The sequence below is a fragment of the Bicyclus anynana genome, chromosome 9 (genome assembly GCF_947172395.1).
Source record: "Bicyclus anynana chromosome 9, ilBicAnyn1.1, whole genome shotgun sequence".
Lineage (NCBI taxonomy): Eukaryota > Metazoa > Arthropoda > Insecta > Lepidoptera > Nymphalidae > Bicyclus > Bicyclus anynana.
Window position 1 is genome coordinate 15,488,226 of NC_069091.1, and position 14,955 is coordinate 15,503,180.

The 14,955-nt window shown below is 38.8% G+C and overlaps 2 protein-coding genes across 2 annotated transcripts; both read left to right on the forward strand.

Annotated features, from left to right (window-relative positions):
- Positions 1–929: 929 nt before the first annotated feature.
- On the forward strand, positions 930–3,297 carry LOC112047635 (facilitated trehalose transporter Tret1-like). The gene is made up of 2 exons (XM_024084807.2): positions 930–1,447; positions 1,811–3,297. Exons 1-2 carry the CDS (start codon positions 1,303–1,305, stop codon positions 3,076–3,078), a joined length of 1,413 nt encoding a protein of 470 aa, XP_023940575.2. The 5' UTR covers positions 930–1,302; the 3' UTR covers positions 3,079–3,297.
- Positions 3,298–3,842: 545 nt separating this feature from the next.
- Positions 3,843–13,299, forward strand: LOC112047634 (retinoblastoma-binding protein 5 homolog). The gene is made up of 11 exons (XM_052883646.1): positions 3,843–4,013; positions 4,101–4,126; positions 4,798–4,992; positions 6,368–6,574; positions 7,292–7,473; positions 8,837–8,956; positions 9,375–9,568; positions 10,132–10,307; positions 11,235–11,348; positions 12,372–12,492; positions 13,171–13,299. The coding sequence occupies exons 1-11, from the start codon at positions 3,995–3,997 to the stop codon at positions 13,245–13,247; spliced, it is 1,431 nt and encodes a 476-aa protein (XP_052739606.1). The 5' UTR covers positions 3,843–3,994; the 3' UTR covers positions 13,248–13,299.
- Positions 13,300–14,955: the final 1,656 nt, after the last annotated feature.

A 14,955-nucleotide genomic window follows, 5' to 3' on the forward strand; every position in this document is an offset into this window, starting at 1 on the left:
ACTAATATTATAAAGAGGAAAAGTTTGTAAGTTTGTAAGTTTGTAACAATTTTTTGAAATGGGGTAATCTTCGGAACTACTGGACTGATTTTAAAAATTCTTTCACCAGTAGAATGCTACGTTATCGGGGAGTGCTATAGGCTATATTTTATATTTCTATCATATATAACTACTGACATATCACGGGTTTTCTCTTACAGGTCAGACCGAAAAACTTACTTATTCGCATGCGCTGCCTCAACCATTGCGTATAACTGAAATAAATGTATGGAGGCTTTTTGAACCTTTAAAAGTTCTACAAAAAAGTCCGCGACACAATATATAGATTATACAAAAGATAGATATAATCTTTTATATTTTAGCAGATATAACTTAAAACCTTATCAAAATAAATGATTTAATAATCACAAGGATATTATAGAGATAAGATTTGCCCTTTACAGTATGTTAATTAGTTATATAGTTTCGGAGATAATACAAAATTTCTGGAAGTCGCAGAAATGCCGCTATATGACGCCCCGCGGTTTCAATTACGTGGTTCCCATTTCCGTGTAAATACGAGGACCAAACATAGCCTATGACACTCGCAAATAATGTAGCTTTCTATTGGTAAAAGAATTTTCCAAATCGGTCCAGTAGATCCAGAGATTACCCCCAACAACCACACAAACTTTACCTCTTTATAGTATTAGCATAGAAGTCGCTTGGGAAATTATAGTCTTTTGGTCATTGCACCACGCTCAAAAGGCTGGACCAATTTTGCTGAGGGTAGGGCTATCCCTACCCTCAGCAAAATTGGTCCAGCCTGCTGGATAGGGGTAGGGAAGGGGTAGGGTAGGGGTAATCTAGGGAAAGTGTAGGGTAGGGTAGGGTACGGATACGGTAGGGGTAGTGTAGGGTAGGGTAAGGTAGGGTAGGGGTAGGGTACGGGTAGGGTTAGGGTAGGGGTAAGGTGGGGGGAGGGTAGGGTTAGCGTTAGCGGTAGGGTAGGAGTAAGGTAGGGGTAGGGTAGGGTAGGGTTAGGTAGGTTTACGAGCAGGGTAAGGTAGAGGTAGAAAAGTTTACATAAATTTTTACGCGGACGAAGTCGCGGGCGTCCGCTAGTGTAAGTATATACTCGTGCTAAATTACATCTTTCTAGTAGTAATAGTCTCTGCGCTAAACCGCGGACAGACAGTCAAAGCGAAAATACAAGGGTTCCTTGTAGGCTTCGGAACCCTAACTAGTGACGCCCGTGAGATCCCATTAAGGAGCCAACAGCTTTTACACAATCTGAAAAAAGATATACGAGTATATACTATTATGTTTCAGGTACTTGTAATATTTACACTGTTCTGGACCGCTCTAACATGGGGGTTTCAACAAGGACAAATAACGGGCATGATCTCAGCTTTGCAGAAACATGACGAAAGCATTACATTCAATGAGGGACAAATATTTTTAATAGGTAAGATGATTTATGACTTGTAATAAAGTTTTCCGGTAAGAAGATAGCTAAAGGTGAATCACTCAATCAATCAAAATATCTACCTTAGGTAAGTTCAAAAAAAATAAAGCTAAAATGAATATCACAAAAACTTTAGTGTCTGATTAACTTAACTCTTGTATAAACTGTAAATAACAACACTGTAATGTAATCCGTTTGACGTGAAATTTACACCTGGAAATAGGTTACAATGTTGGTAACAGTTAGTTACTCTTTAGTTTTGAATAATTGTAACTTCCATGAATCAAAAACTCGCAATCCACGGTTCCCTTCATCATAATTATGCCTAGGCGAATTTACCAAATTCAATTAATTTATTTTCAGTGGCATTACCGTCCCTTTGCTGTGTATTTGGAATCTTATATGTCGCTGTGTTGGACGAAAAACTTGGAAGAAGATGGTGTCTGATAGCGGGATGTACACCATCTTTCGTAAATTGGTTAATACTTTACTATGCGAGTACATTCACTTCCTTCGTGTTATCGAGATTTCTGGCTGGTATTTCTTCGGGATCATTGTGGCTATTAACTATGTCTGCCACAACAGAATATACGTTAACTAAATCTAGAGGATTGTTTCTCAGTATTGTATTAGTACTATTACCAGCATTTGGTACAGCATTGGGTCATATACTTGGAATATTGTATCACTGGAGAACTTTAGCCCTTGTGGGAATAATTACAACGGCGATCACTGTTATTATGCCATACTTCTGCGTGGAAAGTCCGCATTGGCTGGCTTCGAGAGGCCGGTTCGAGGAATGTGAGCGTTCGTTTAGAAAACTTCACGGTAGTGACGCCAGCACTGAACATGAGCTTCAACTGTTAATAAAGTTAGAGTACAACAAACAGCAAGCAGCCGACAAAATGAATTCAAAGCACGTGTTACAGAAACTTATGTTGGCGGCTAAGGAAAAATATTTTTGGAAATTGATGTTTATGTCTATCGTCGTATACATTTACTATTCGGCGGCTGGGAAAGTCGTATTTAGCAATTTAGCAACTGTTATGCTGGGGGAAATCACCGGCACATCTGATGTTTTAATATACACGCTCGTAGTGGACGGTTTCATTTTTATAGGAACGTGTATTTCGTGCGTATTAATTAAGAAGATGCCGATTCGTGTGTTGCTGTTCTCGTCAGGGTTGGCTGCTAATGTGATATTGATAACTTTGAGCGCGTGTCTCTATTTCAAAAGCACTGAAGGCTACTTTCAATGGATCAACGTAATACTACTGGCGCTGTATTTCATCGTGACAAACGCTGGCCCCTACCCTGTTATGGAGGTCCTCTTAGGAGAAATGTTTCCCGTGGAACTGAAATTGTATTGCTTTTTGTTATCATCACCAATAGGAGTAATTGGGACTTTTGTTTGTATAATAACATTGCCCGGCATAGTCGGTGTTATGGGGTATTACGGTTTGTTTTTATTGAACTCAGCCGTCATGTTCGGCTGTCTTGCTTACCTTTATGTATACATGCCAGAAACAAAAGGGAGGACGATGCAGGAGATAGAAATATACTTTAAGACAAACAGTTTTGAGATCGATAAAATATTGAATACTAATGAACAGAATAAGGTCCTTATCTAATGCTCAATAATTCGTTGTGACACGCAAAAGTTAAGTGACCAGTGTAGTAGTTACGATTATTAAGTTTTATTTATGGATGAATCAATAAAAACGTCTATTATTACCTATGCATATGATTTTTTCTATATTATTATCTACCTTTCTTTCCTTTCCGGCTGGATAAATAATAATCATTTATAAATATATATATTTAGAAACCTTATATATTTAAACTTGAACTTTATTAAAAAGTTACGTATTATGGCTTAATAAATACGGAACCCTAAAAAGTCAATACGAAGATACTGCTGCCCTCTATCAAAAAAATGAAAGTGCTTAATGTGTATTGCAAAGATTACTGGTGTATTGTACTGTGGTAATAGGTGGTAATAGTCAGGAACTCAGGGTGTATTCAGTCGGTACATTTCGACCTCAGTACAAAATTGTACCTGCCTCCTTGGTTCGGTGCTCTATAGATAGCGCTTTATGACACTCGCCAGCAGGTTCATACGTAAACTTACTCAAAACGATAAGAACCCTGTAAAGCCAGATATTAAAAAAAGTTTTTATTTACTTGTGGTTTGTTTTGTTTTGTTGCGTTTGCCGTTCTTTTATAATTCGTTAACTTTAGCCCTTTGTAATGTGCATAATTATGTGATCGAATACAGTGGTAGGTCGAACTATGCTCACAGGATGGCGTTAAACGGAGATTGGAGCTGAGGACTCTAAACCTTAAATACAATGTACTCTATGGTAATAGCATTTGACATTGACGTTTGTAATACGTTGTCTGTGGGTTGGAATTGTTTATTTTAGCGATATTTTATTTATCAACAGAAAGCAAAACAGGATTTATAATTAGAATATCACTACTAATAATTATGTTCGACTTGATTTCTACACTGTTTAATTAAGAAAACATAAAACAAAAACAATTATGAATCTAGAGTTACTTGGTACGTAAACTTTGGTTATATTTTTTGTAATAAAATTTCAACATTTTAAAATCATATTTAGTTGTACGTTACTTGTTTTCTTTACAGAATCGTTCGGCCAGAATTATCCAGAGGTACGTTTATTTTGTTTCTAAAAACAAGCACAATTTACAAATTAGATTGACTTTGATTTGACTCCGACCTCTTACCATGAAGCCGTTGAGGCTTCATTAATATTATTATCAACTAGCGGACGCCGGCGCGGGCGTCCGCGTGGGATTTAGTTTTTCTTAAATCCCTCGGGAACCGTGGATTTTTCCGGGATGAAAAGTATCCTAGGTGTTAACCCAGAGTAAAATCTGTTTCCATTTCAGCCGAATCAGTTCAGTAGTTGCGCCGTTAAAGAGTAACAAACAAACATCCAAAATACTTTCGCGTTTATAATATTGGTTGGATTTTGACCACTGTATCTAGAAAAAACACACCACACCACCACCACCATACCACAATAGTCTAGAATCCATATTAGAAACGACCTTCACCATTATATATTGCAAGTAGGTTGCCTAAAAATCTCTTGGCCAAACTATTATTCGCCATTATTTGCTATCATTAATGATAGTTTAGCAAGGAGTTTTTTAATCAACCTACTCGCAACATATTTTTAATGTACTTAATTTAATATGATACTCTTGTCATCTATTAAACAGATGGACTAATTCAGATCTCCCACTATATGCAATATGGCAGAAAATAAACTTAGCAATCCTTTATTGACAGCTCAGCTTAAAAATTTGTATTTCAGGAATTTGATGGAGCCCTAGACTCCATATCTCTGGCAGCAACATGTGCCTTCAACAGGCGAGGCACACTGTTAGCTGTGGGATGCAACGACGGCAGGATATTTATATGGGACTTCCTCACCCGGGGCATTGCCAAGTCAATTTCAGCCCACGTGTTCCCTGTTTGCAGCTTGAGTTGGTCAAGAAACTGTAAAAAGGTAAATAAAACTATCCACAATGTAATGTGGTTAAAGTCTGGCTGCTCTGTGATTGTGTTTCTGACACTGTCAATTACAATACAAAACAAAAACAAACAGTTGACATAACCTTCAAACAGAACAACCCAACCACCTCCCATGGCCCACCTGACTTCACAGTGATACGGGCCAAATCAGTAGGAGGGCGGGCCCGGTACTTGCTCTTCTCAAGTTCCCAGGAGGCCTTCTTGACTCCCTACAAATTTTTTATTCTTCGTCCTTTGTCGTTGTGTGAGAGGCATCTCAAAATCGGTCTATAACCTTGGCTTTACTAGAGCTGCAGCAAATTCTATATTAGATGGGTATCCAAAGCTGATCTAGTAGCTATTGAGCAAGGAGAGCAATTAAAGCATCAAGGAAGTTTTTCTCTCTGCCTCAAGGTGGACCCAACTCTTGCACTGCACCTATTAAATATTATAAAGTTATTGTAATTTTATTTTCGTTCTGTTACTTAATACAGAGATAGAAAGCACAATTAAAAAATATTACCATTAACCAAAAGCAGTAATACATACTTTTGGATAACTTAAAAGATTATGTTCATGGTCAATCTCAGTTCCACCTTGCTAGACGTTTCCCCTCTGTCAAAGTATAAGATCACCAATCTAATGCATTTAAAAAAACTATTTTTAGAGAATCTATGTTCCAAAACTATTACATCATTTTCATTGTGAAAAGAGCTCCCTGAAAATTCCAGTTAGTGTAGTTAAATAGTATAAAAAACTGTCAACAACTTCTAGTTCACTAAAAGATAAAGTTCACTATAGAAGTCAGTATTTCTTACTTAATTATATCAAATTTGTGATAAAAAGCGATATTTAAAAATAATGGATTCTGATTGAACAGCAAAACATCTATCAAGTTATCAAATATTCTGCATAATGAATGCAAGAGATTCATAATTCATAATTCTTTATTTGCAAAATTGTTAAATGCTGATCTTGATACAATAAATGTTGGCATACAATTTGCTACAAAATAGCATGCAAATTTTTAAAAATAATCTTATAACTAAATAACATTGTTTTTAATAGTTAGTTGTAAAAACCAATGTAATTTAGTTATAAGAATCTCTTGCATTCATTATGTACTATAATTATGAAATATCACGTTAGTCTGTGTAAAATATACATGTGTGTGTATTGTGAATCAAATTTATAGTTGTGGTTAGTGTAAGGACACAATATATTTATTGGTGTTAAGTATTTTGTATGTGTGAGTTTACCTTGTCCACCTCTAAAAACAACAGACATATTTGTTGCAGTGTTCAATTTCATCTCCAATGTTAAGAAGTTCATCCATTTAGTATTAACATATACAATTGTATCTATTTCAGTTGTTATCTGCATCCACAGACCACAATGTGTGCATATGGGACGTGCTGTCAGGAGAATGTGAGCAACGCTACAGGTTCCCCACAGCCATACTGAGGGTGCAGTTTGATCCACGGAACGACAAACGGTTTCTCGTATGCCCCATGAGACATGCAGCTTTGCTGGTCGACACTGACGGTGACCATAAGATATTACCCATAGATGATGATGTAAGTGGTTTGTTTTGTAAGTAGCTGCAGTGTCAAACAATCTAGAGCAAATATAAAAATTATAGCAAAAAAACATACCTCTTCTAATTAGTCTTAGGAGTGAGTATGTCAATAGTCCTGTAGGCAAGGATCAAACCCATGACCTCTTGGTATTAAGTCCAGTCCCGTTACTGAGGCTTTCGGTAAGGTTAGCATAGGGTTAGCCAAATCAGTCAGCCAGATAGTCAGGATTGCTGATTTTACATGGAATCCTTACCAGAAAATCACGATCGAACTAGAACTTGGAAAATTTCGAAAACAAAACAGACCTGGTGATAAACTAGCTTAGCATTTTTATGTGTTTGTATAATATTTTTACTTGATTAAACCAGCTTAGATAGTAGTGGGTCCCTATATTTTTATTTGCACCAGGGCTCTTGGTTATCTAGTAACGCCACAGGGGGTTAAAAAATAACGAAATTCGTGTCATAACAATAATAAGCACAATCTGACCTTAATTTGTTCGTGTACATAAACAGAATGTCGTTCAAAGTTTCGAAGTTTGCATGAAAACGGATGCTTATGCAAGATATCGAAATACAACAGCTCAACCTGCTTTCTGCTTTCATATTCCACTTCATTTTATGTCTTGGGTTTAGGTTTCATACTTTGGTGTTTGTTGTCTTCTATTATGTCTCCAATGGTAATGCATGCTTTTATCGATGATCCATCCTGCAGGGCGACATAAATGTGATAGCGTCGTTCGACCGGCGCGGCGACCACGTGTACACAGGCAACGCTAAGGGCAAGATCCTGATCCTGGACCCGCACACGCTGGCGCTGAAGGCCAGCTTCAAGATCACCGTCGGCACCTCCAGCACCACCGGCATCAAGAGCATCGAGTTTGCGCGCCGGGGAGAGTGAGTTCATTTCATTAAATCTAAGTATAGACCCCAGCAAGTAAGTTGAACTAAAATGGCAGTCATCTATGTAATTGTAAACAAATGTACAATTATAAACAGAAGTGTTAGACGTATGCTCGTTGCGCGTGGTCTCTATAGTATTTTATTATTAGAGTATTACTAGACTAAAGAATAATAAGTAAATAAGAGCCGTGATAGCCCAGTGGATATGACCTCTGCCTCCGATTCCGGAGGGTGTGGGTTCGAATCCGGTCCGGGGCATGCACCTCCAACTTTTCAGTTGTGTGCATTTTAAGAAATTAAATATCACGTGTCTCAATCGGTGAAGGAAAACATCGTGAGGAAGCCTGCATACCAGAGAATTGTCTTAGTTCTCTGCGTGTGTGAAGTCTGCCAATCCGCATTGGGCCAGCGTGGTGGACTATTGGCCTAACCCCTCTCATTCTGAGAGGAGACTCGAGCTCAGCAGTGAGCCGAATATGGGTTGATGACGACGAAAAGAATAATAATAATTTTACTGTACCTAATGAAAAATCGACGAATCCAAGCAACATTGCTCAAATTTTGGAGATTCTTCACTCTAGTGTCAAATCTCGTGTCTCTGAACATTTTCGGTCTAATCTATATTTTTAGGCAACCTACTTGCAATATATAATGGTGAAGGTCGTTTCTAATATGGATTCTAGACTATTGTGGTATCAAGGGTTTGATGTAGCACTGAAGATAAATAAACCGACATGTTTTTTCTATAGTATTTTATTATTAGAGTATTACTAGTACTACTAAAGAATAATAATAATTTTACTGTACCTAATGAAAAATCGACGAATCCAAGCAACATTGCTCAAATTTTGGAGATTCTTCACTCTAGTGTCAATTCTTGGTCTCTGAACATTTTCGGTCTAATCTAGATACTGTTATTTGGATTCGTCGGTATTTCGCGGAGAGCAAAATAGACAATTACGATTGAGAAAGAAAATAACATACAATCTTTATTACTTAATATGCCACACATCACGAATAATAATAATACCTAGAAAAAGGTCCCAGCTCAGCATATTGACATGAACTCTTTAAATGCAAACTGCATAGACCACTTCTGTGCTGCCATCTACAGGCATAGTGAAACAGTATTTGTTATTTTAATAAGACTACCAATAGACGTTCTTAGAGAACTTCGAAACAAACCCTGTTTTTACACCTCAAGAACCTGTTGCGAAGCAGTTATGCCTGAGGCTCATAGATAGTGCTTTTTTTATTTTTTTAAATAAGTTTTCCTCCAGTTGTGTGGTCTAAAACACACTTTTTTTCCTTTCTTTCATTTGTTGCTTGTTAGTAAGATATGTTTGTGTGTGGGCAGCTGTTTCCTGGTGAATACATCTGACCGCGTCATCCGCGTTTACGACAGTCGCACCGTGCTGCGCAGCGGACTCAACGGGGAGCCCGAGCCCATACAAAAGCTTCAGGACCTCGTCAACAAGTGAGTGGTGTTCCATGTAAACTTTCAACCCTTATGTCACCATTTACGAAAAAAATACTTTTTTTAATTAAGAACTTATTTGGCGCTCATGTGATCGATGGGGTCTCTTGGCACTTTATTTGTGCAGTAGTTAGATCTTCCATCAGGTGAAATCGCAGTCAAGGGGTAATTTGACATTTATACTTCAATACTAATATTAAGAAGAGGTAAAATTTGTGACATCGTAGGGTGTAATCTATGAATTTACTGAACCTATTTTAAAAACTCTTTTACCAACAGAAAGCTGCGTTATATGTAAGTGTCATAGGCTATGACTTAACCTCGTGTTCCCACGGAACGAGAACGGGAACTACGCGGGTGAAACCGCAGGGCGTCGTTAGTTGCATAATAAAAAAAACTGACACTCTTTCTCTTTCAGGACGACGTGGAAGAAGTGTTGCTTCTCCGGCGACGGCGAGTACATCTGCGCGGGCTCGGCGCGCCAGCACGCGCTGTACATCTGGGAGAAGTCCATCGGCAACCTGGTGAAGATCTTACACGGCACCAAGGGGGAGTTGCTGCTGGACGTGGTGTGGCATCCCGTGCGCCCCATCATAGCCAGCATCAGCGCCGGTCAGTATGTCGCTTCAGCATAGCTTGGGCCCATTGCAGGAATTCGCTGAACGCTCAGGACGTTTAGAAGCAACCAGGACGTTTACAATGACTCCGCCATCGGCTGACGAACTGATGATGAAAATCCTTCTTTCCGAAAGACGAAATCATCATCATCATTATCTACCCATATTCGACTCACTGCTGAGCTCGAGACTCCTCTCAGAATGAGAGGGGTTAGGCCAATAGTCCACCACGCTGGCCCAATGCGGATTGACAGACTTCACACACGCAGAGAATTAAGAAAATTCACTGGTATGCAGGTTTCCTCACGATGTTTTCCTTCACCGTTTGAGACACGTGATATTCAGTTTCTTAAAATGCACACAACTCAAAAGTTGGAGGTGCGCGCTCCGGACCGGATTCGAACCCTCACCCTCCGGAATCGGAGGCAGAGGTCATATTCACTGGGCTATCACGACTCACAAAGACGACGAAAGGAAGAAGACGAAATCGAAAGATATATTTTATTTTAAGGACCTCGCTACAAAGGTAATACCAGAAGAGAAATTTGTTAATTCCAGGCGTGGTGTCGATCTGGGCGCAGAACCAGGTGGAGAACTGGTCGGCGTTCGCGCCCGACTTCAAGGAGCTGGACGAGAACGTGGAGTACGAGGAGCGCGAGAGCGAGTTCGACGTCGAGGACGAGGACCGTTCCGTGGACCAGGCCGGCGAGAGCAAGGACGACGAGGAGGTCGAGGTGCGCTACTAGCACATCGTGTACTGTTGGTGCTGACGAGAGCGGGGAGGACGAGGTGACATACTCGTCTAAAAATAGTACCTCCGTCCTCCATGTCTATTTCTGCTTTCCGTCAAAAATTCCTATATATTTTGTGTAATGTGAAGAGTGATAATATGCATGGGGCATTTCTTTGGGCACTGTTGATCTTATACCTAAGCTAGTTAGCTTCCATTAGTTTACGCTTATACGAGTAATTCGATTTAACTCAAGTTTGAAGTAAAACTTCTTTATGCACGCTCGACACGGGGAGTAAGCTGGTGAACGTGTTACGAAAAGTACAATCGGGCGAAGCTTTTTAAGGTGCGTGCTGCCATCTACTGACACAGTGAAACAGTGTTTGTTATTTTAAACTACCAATAGATGGCGTTGTTAGAGTACTTTGAAACAAACCCTTTTCGTACACTTCAAAAACCTGTTGCGATGCAGTTATGCCGGAGGCTCATAGATGGCGCTGTTTATTTATGAATGGAAGCTCCAATACTCCTCAACCAGATCTCCAGTTTTGGGTTAGGTTAATAAGGCAGCTGTGCAAAATAAATCAGTTTGCTTCAAAATTTGGCTGGTAGAAGGCTTCGGCCGTGGCTAGTTACCACCCTACCGATATAGACGTACCGCCAAGCGATTTAGCGTTCCGGTACGATGCCGTCTAGAAATCGAAAGGAGTGTGGATTTTCATCCTCCTCGTAACGTTAGCTCGCTTCCATCTTAGATTGCATCATCACTTACCATCAGGTGAGATTGTAAACAAGGGTTAACTTGTAAAGAATAAAAAAACAAATTTTGAAAAAAAAAATTTTGTTGTTTTTTTTAAATTCTTCCCTACTTCAAATATGTACCCAGATGTACCAGGTTTCGGAGCATTTAGCTGAGTGGTGTGTTCTGCAGGTGGACGTGACGACGTGCGAGGCGGTGGCCGCCTTCTGCAGCTCGGACGAGGAGGGCGAGGACGAGAACATGCTCTCCTTCCTGCCCATCGCGCCCGAGATCGAGGACCCGGAGGTGACTGCCCATGCGTTCACACAAGTGTACCAGGAGCTTGTCCAATACACGCTCAACACTTTTACAAATAGTAGGGGAGCCGAAGAGGGGATTTTTGCAGTTACTCGAGTGCGGCAGATGAACAAAAAAGGATTATACCTTGCACGTTGTTCAGTACCTCCACCAAGTATGAGCCCGATTGGCCGGGTCTTCCCTTTTTCGGTACAGGTTGTACATTGGCAATCTTCCAGCCTTTCGGAACCTGAGCAGACTTGAGAGAACTCAGGGGCACAGGTTTTCAGTACCATTGCTGGTATACCGTCAGGACCACTAGCCTTGTTCACATCTAACCTACGAAGTACTGTAAAAACCTCACTTTGGCTGATATGTATCTCTGACATCACAGAGTCGCAAGGTGTTAGAGCCGGTGGTGAGGCACTTCCAGTGTCTAGATGTTTTGCCAAGAGATTGGCCTTGTCGTTAGCGGAAAAGGCCAGCGATCCATTGGGTTTAAGCAGAGGTGGTAACGATGAACGGTAGAAGTTCGTTTCGACAGATTTCGCGAGGGACCAACGTGGATAAGTAGCTAGTTTAGCCACAATGCGGTTTGTACGGTTGGAACGAGCCTTCTTAAGAGCCCTTTTGTAGGACTTGGCAGCTATACTAGAGGCTTCTTGATAATTACTGTTTACCAACAAACAAATTTAAAATGAGGGTATAAATCACTAGTTACTTTACATCTAATAATAATTAGAATTAACTTGTTCATTAATGAAAATAATTTTTTTGAATTAAATATGAAAATAATAATTAAATATGATTAACATATTTTATAGGACAGTTTACAAACAAACCATTCATAATTTAAAATAAATAAGTTATGAAATGACATGCATTTTCTACCTACTATTAATAATAATAATGATAAAGATGATGAGGTGGTGTAACTCCCACTTACGTTACATCCAACAAAAACGGGACACCCTGTATAGCTCACTCACTAGATAGTATCAAAATACATTTTCATAAATTTCCCCGTGACAGGACGGCTGGGCGGCCACGCAAGAGACGGTGACGCCGAGCGAGACGCCCGAGGTGACGGAGCCGGCGGCGAAGCGCCCCAAGAGCAAAACTTACGAGATCTCACTCAAACTCACACCCACTGGTGAGATTCATTGAGATTTATTTAATATCTAAATTGACGTTTTTTTTAAGAAGGTGAATTGTGAAAATACCACAACTTTAAAAGGTTCAAGTCCAATTCTGTAATCCAAAATTTTAACTTTTAGTCGGAAGAGTTTCGGGACACTTGACTTTTAAACCCACACTATGAGGTGACACTATAAGACAATCCCAATTTTACATGTTTTGTTTTTTGTTTAAAAAATGTTTTTCAAGATTTTATTGTACAACTTTTAATGTACATACTATACTCATGCTATTTTACAGCATTGAAGTAGTAAGTCTCTCCGCTAAACCGCGGACGGACAGACATGGCAAAACTTATGAACTACGGAACCCTAAAAACACTAGTTTTTAAGGTTCCGTAGTTCACAAGTTTGCAAGCTTTGTATATGTAACCTATACAAGTTACAAGATATTAAAGAAAATCCATAAAATGGAGAAACTCGTCGCCAGAAGAAATATTGTTTGAGGCATTTAAGTGTTTTCAGATAGCATGGGTACGGTGACAGTCGCTTGTATGACGTTCATAATACGTACTATTATCGCTTTTTGATCTTTTAGAATTCAAGAGTGAAACGAACTGTCACCCGCACCATCCTACGTGAAACGAACTGTAGTGATTATGTCTCAAGTGTGAAGATTCTTTTTTTTCTTTCAGAACACACACTACCATTTGGAGGAAAGAATAAACAGACGGCGGGAAATAAGAAAGTCGCCGGCCGACCTAGGAAGTAGATCGTAAAATAATAATCAGTGATTTTCTATGTATAATATATATTTAATTATATTTTTTATCGTTTTATTGCCAAGATAAATAAAAAATATATTATGTTAATAGTTAACACGATCTACGTGATGTACACTACTAGTTTATAAAATCCATCTAATATTGATTTTAAATAGCGATCAATGTCAATCTAACAATATACAAAATACGAGAATAAGCAAAACAATATATACCCTCAACTGGGATAAGAAATAAATGATAGAAAATATTCACATTGACACATTGCAAATAGGTTGCCTAGTGAGTTTCTTTATTCACATTGGCACATTGCAAATAGGTTGCCTAGCGAGTGTCTTTATTCACATTGACACATTGCAAATATTACCATTGCAGGTTGCCTGGTGAGTTTCTTTATTCACATTGACACATTTGCAAATAGGTTGCCTACTGAGTTTCTTTATTTACATTGACACATTGTAAAGAGGTTGCCTAGTGAGTTCCTTTATTCACATTGACACATTGCAAATAGGTTGCCTAGTGAGTTTCTTTATTCACATTGGCACATTGCAAATAGGTTGCCTAGCGAGTGTCTTTATTCACATTGACACATTGCAAATATTACCATTGCAGGTTGCCTGGTGAGTTTCTTTATTCACATTGACACATTTGCAAATAGGTTGCCTACTGAGTTTCTTTATTTACATTGACACATTGTAAAGAGGTTGCCTAGTGAGTTCCTTTATTCACATTGACCCATTGCAAATAGGTTGCCTAGTGAGTTTCTTTATTCACATTGGCACATTGCAAATAGGTTGCCTAGCGAGTGTCTTTATTCACATTGACACATTGCAAATATTACCATTGCAGGTTGCCTGGTGAGTTTCTTTATTCACATTGACACATTTGCAAATAGGTTGCCTACTGAGTTTCTTTATTTACATTGACACATTGTAAAGAGGTTGCCTAGTGAGTTCCTTTATTCACATTGACACATTGCAAATAGGTTGCCTAGTGAGTTTCTTTATTCACATTGGCACATTGCAAATAGTTTGCCTAGTGAGTTTCTTTATTCACATTGGCACATTGCAAATAGGTTGCCTAGTGAGTTTATTCACATTGACACATTTCAAATAGGTTGCCTAGAGAGTGCCGGTTTCTTCTCAGCAGAACCTGCCTTTCGAACCGGTGGTAGAATCTTTACAAATAGTCAACTGACATATCAAAAGTGCCTACTTGAAATAAATGAATTTTGAATTTTGAGTATTAAATGATTTTTTTTAGTTATTTAATCTAATCTCTTTGCTTAATTAATACACTAGTTAAAAGGATATACCCAACATATTTGAAAAAGTAGAGGTTGCCTGATTTCAAACTGCAACTGTGGAGTTGCCAGATATAAACAGTTAATAATTGTTATACTTAGATACATAGATTATACAAATACCCTTACCAGTTCTTTAGTCGTCTAATATGTCAAATGAAAGCTTATTTTAGGCTTAATTTAACTGTATTGCCTTTGATCTAGTTAATGGTTTCCTAAATTTTGTATGAAAAGTGTGTGTGACCGCAATTTAACTAGGCAACCTATTTGTATTATTTTTATCATTTATTTCGTATCCCAAATAAATAACAGATGAGGGTATATATTCCTTATGCCGGATCTTAGACCAAAAGTGACATATCTCGCGAACGCAGGAGCAACAATGAAAGCGAACG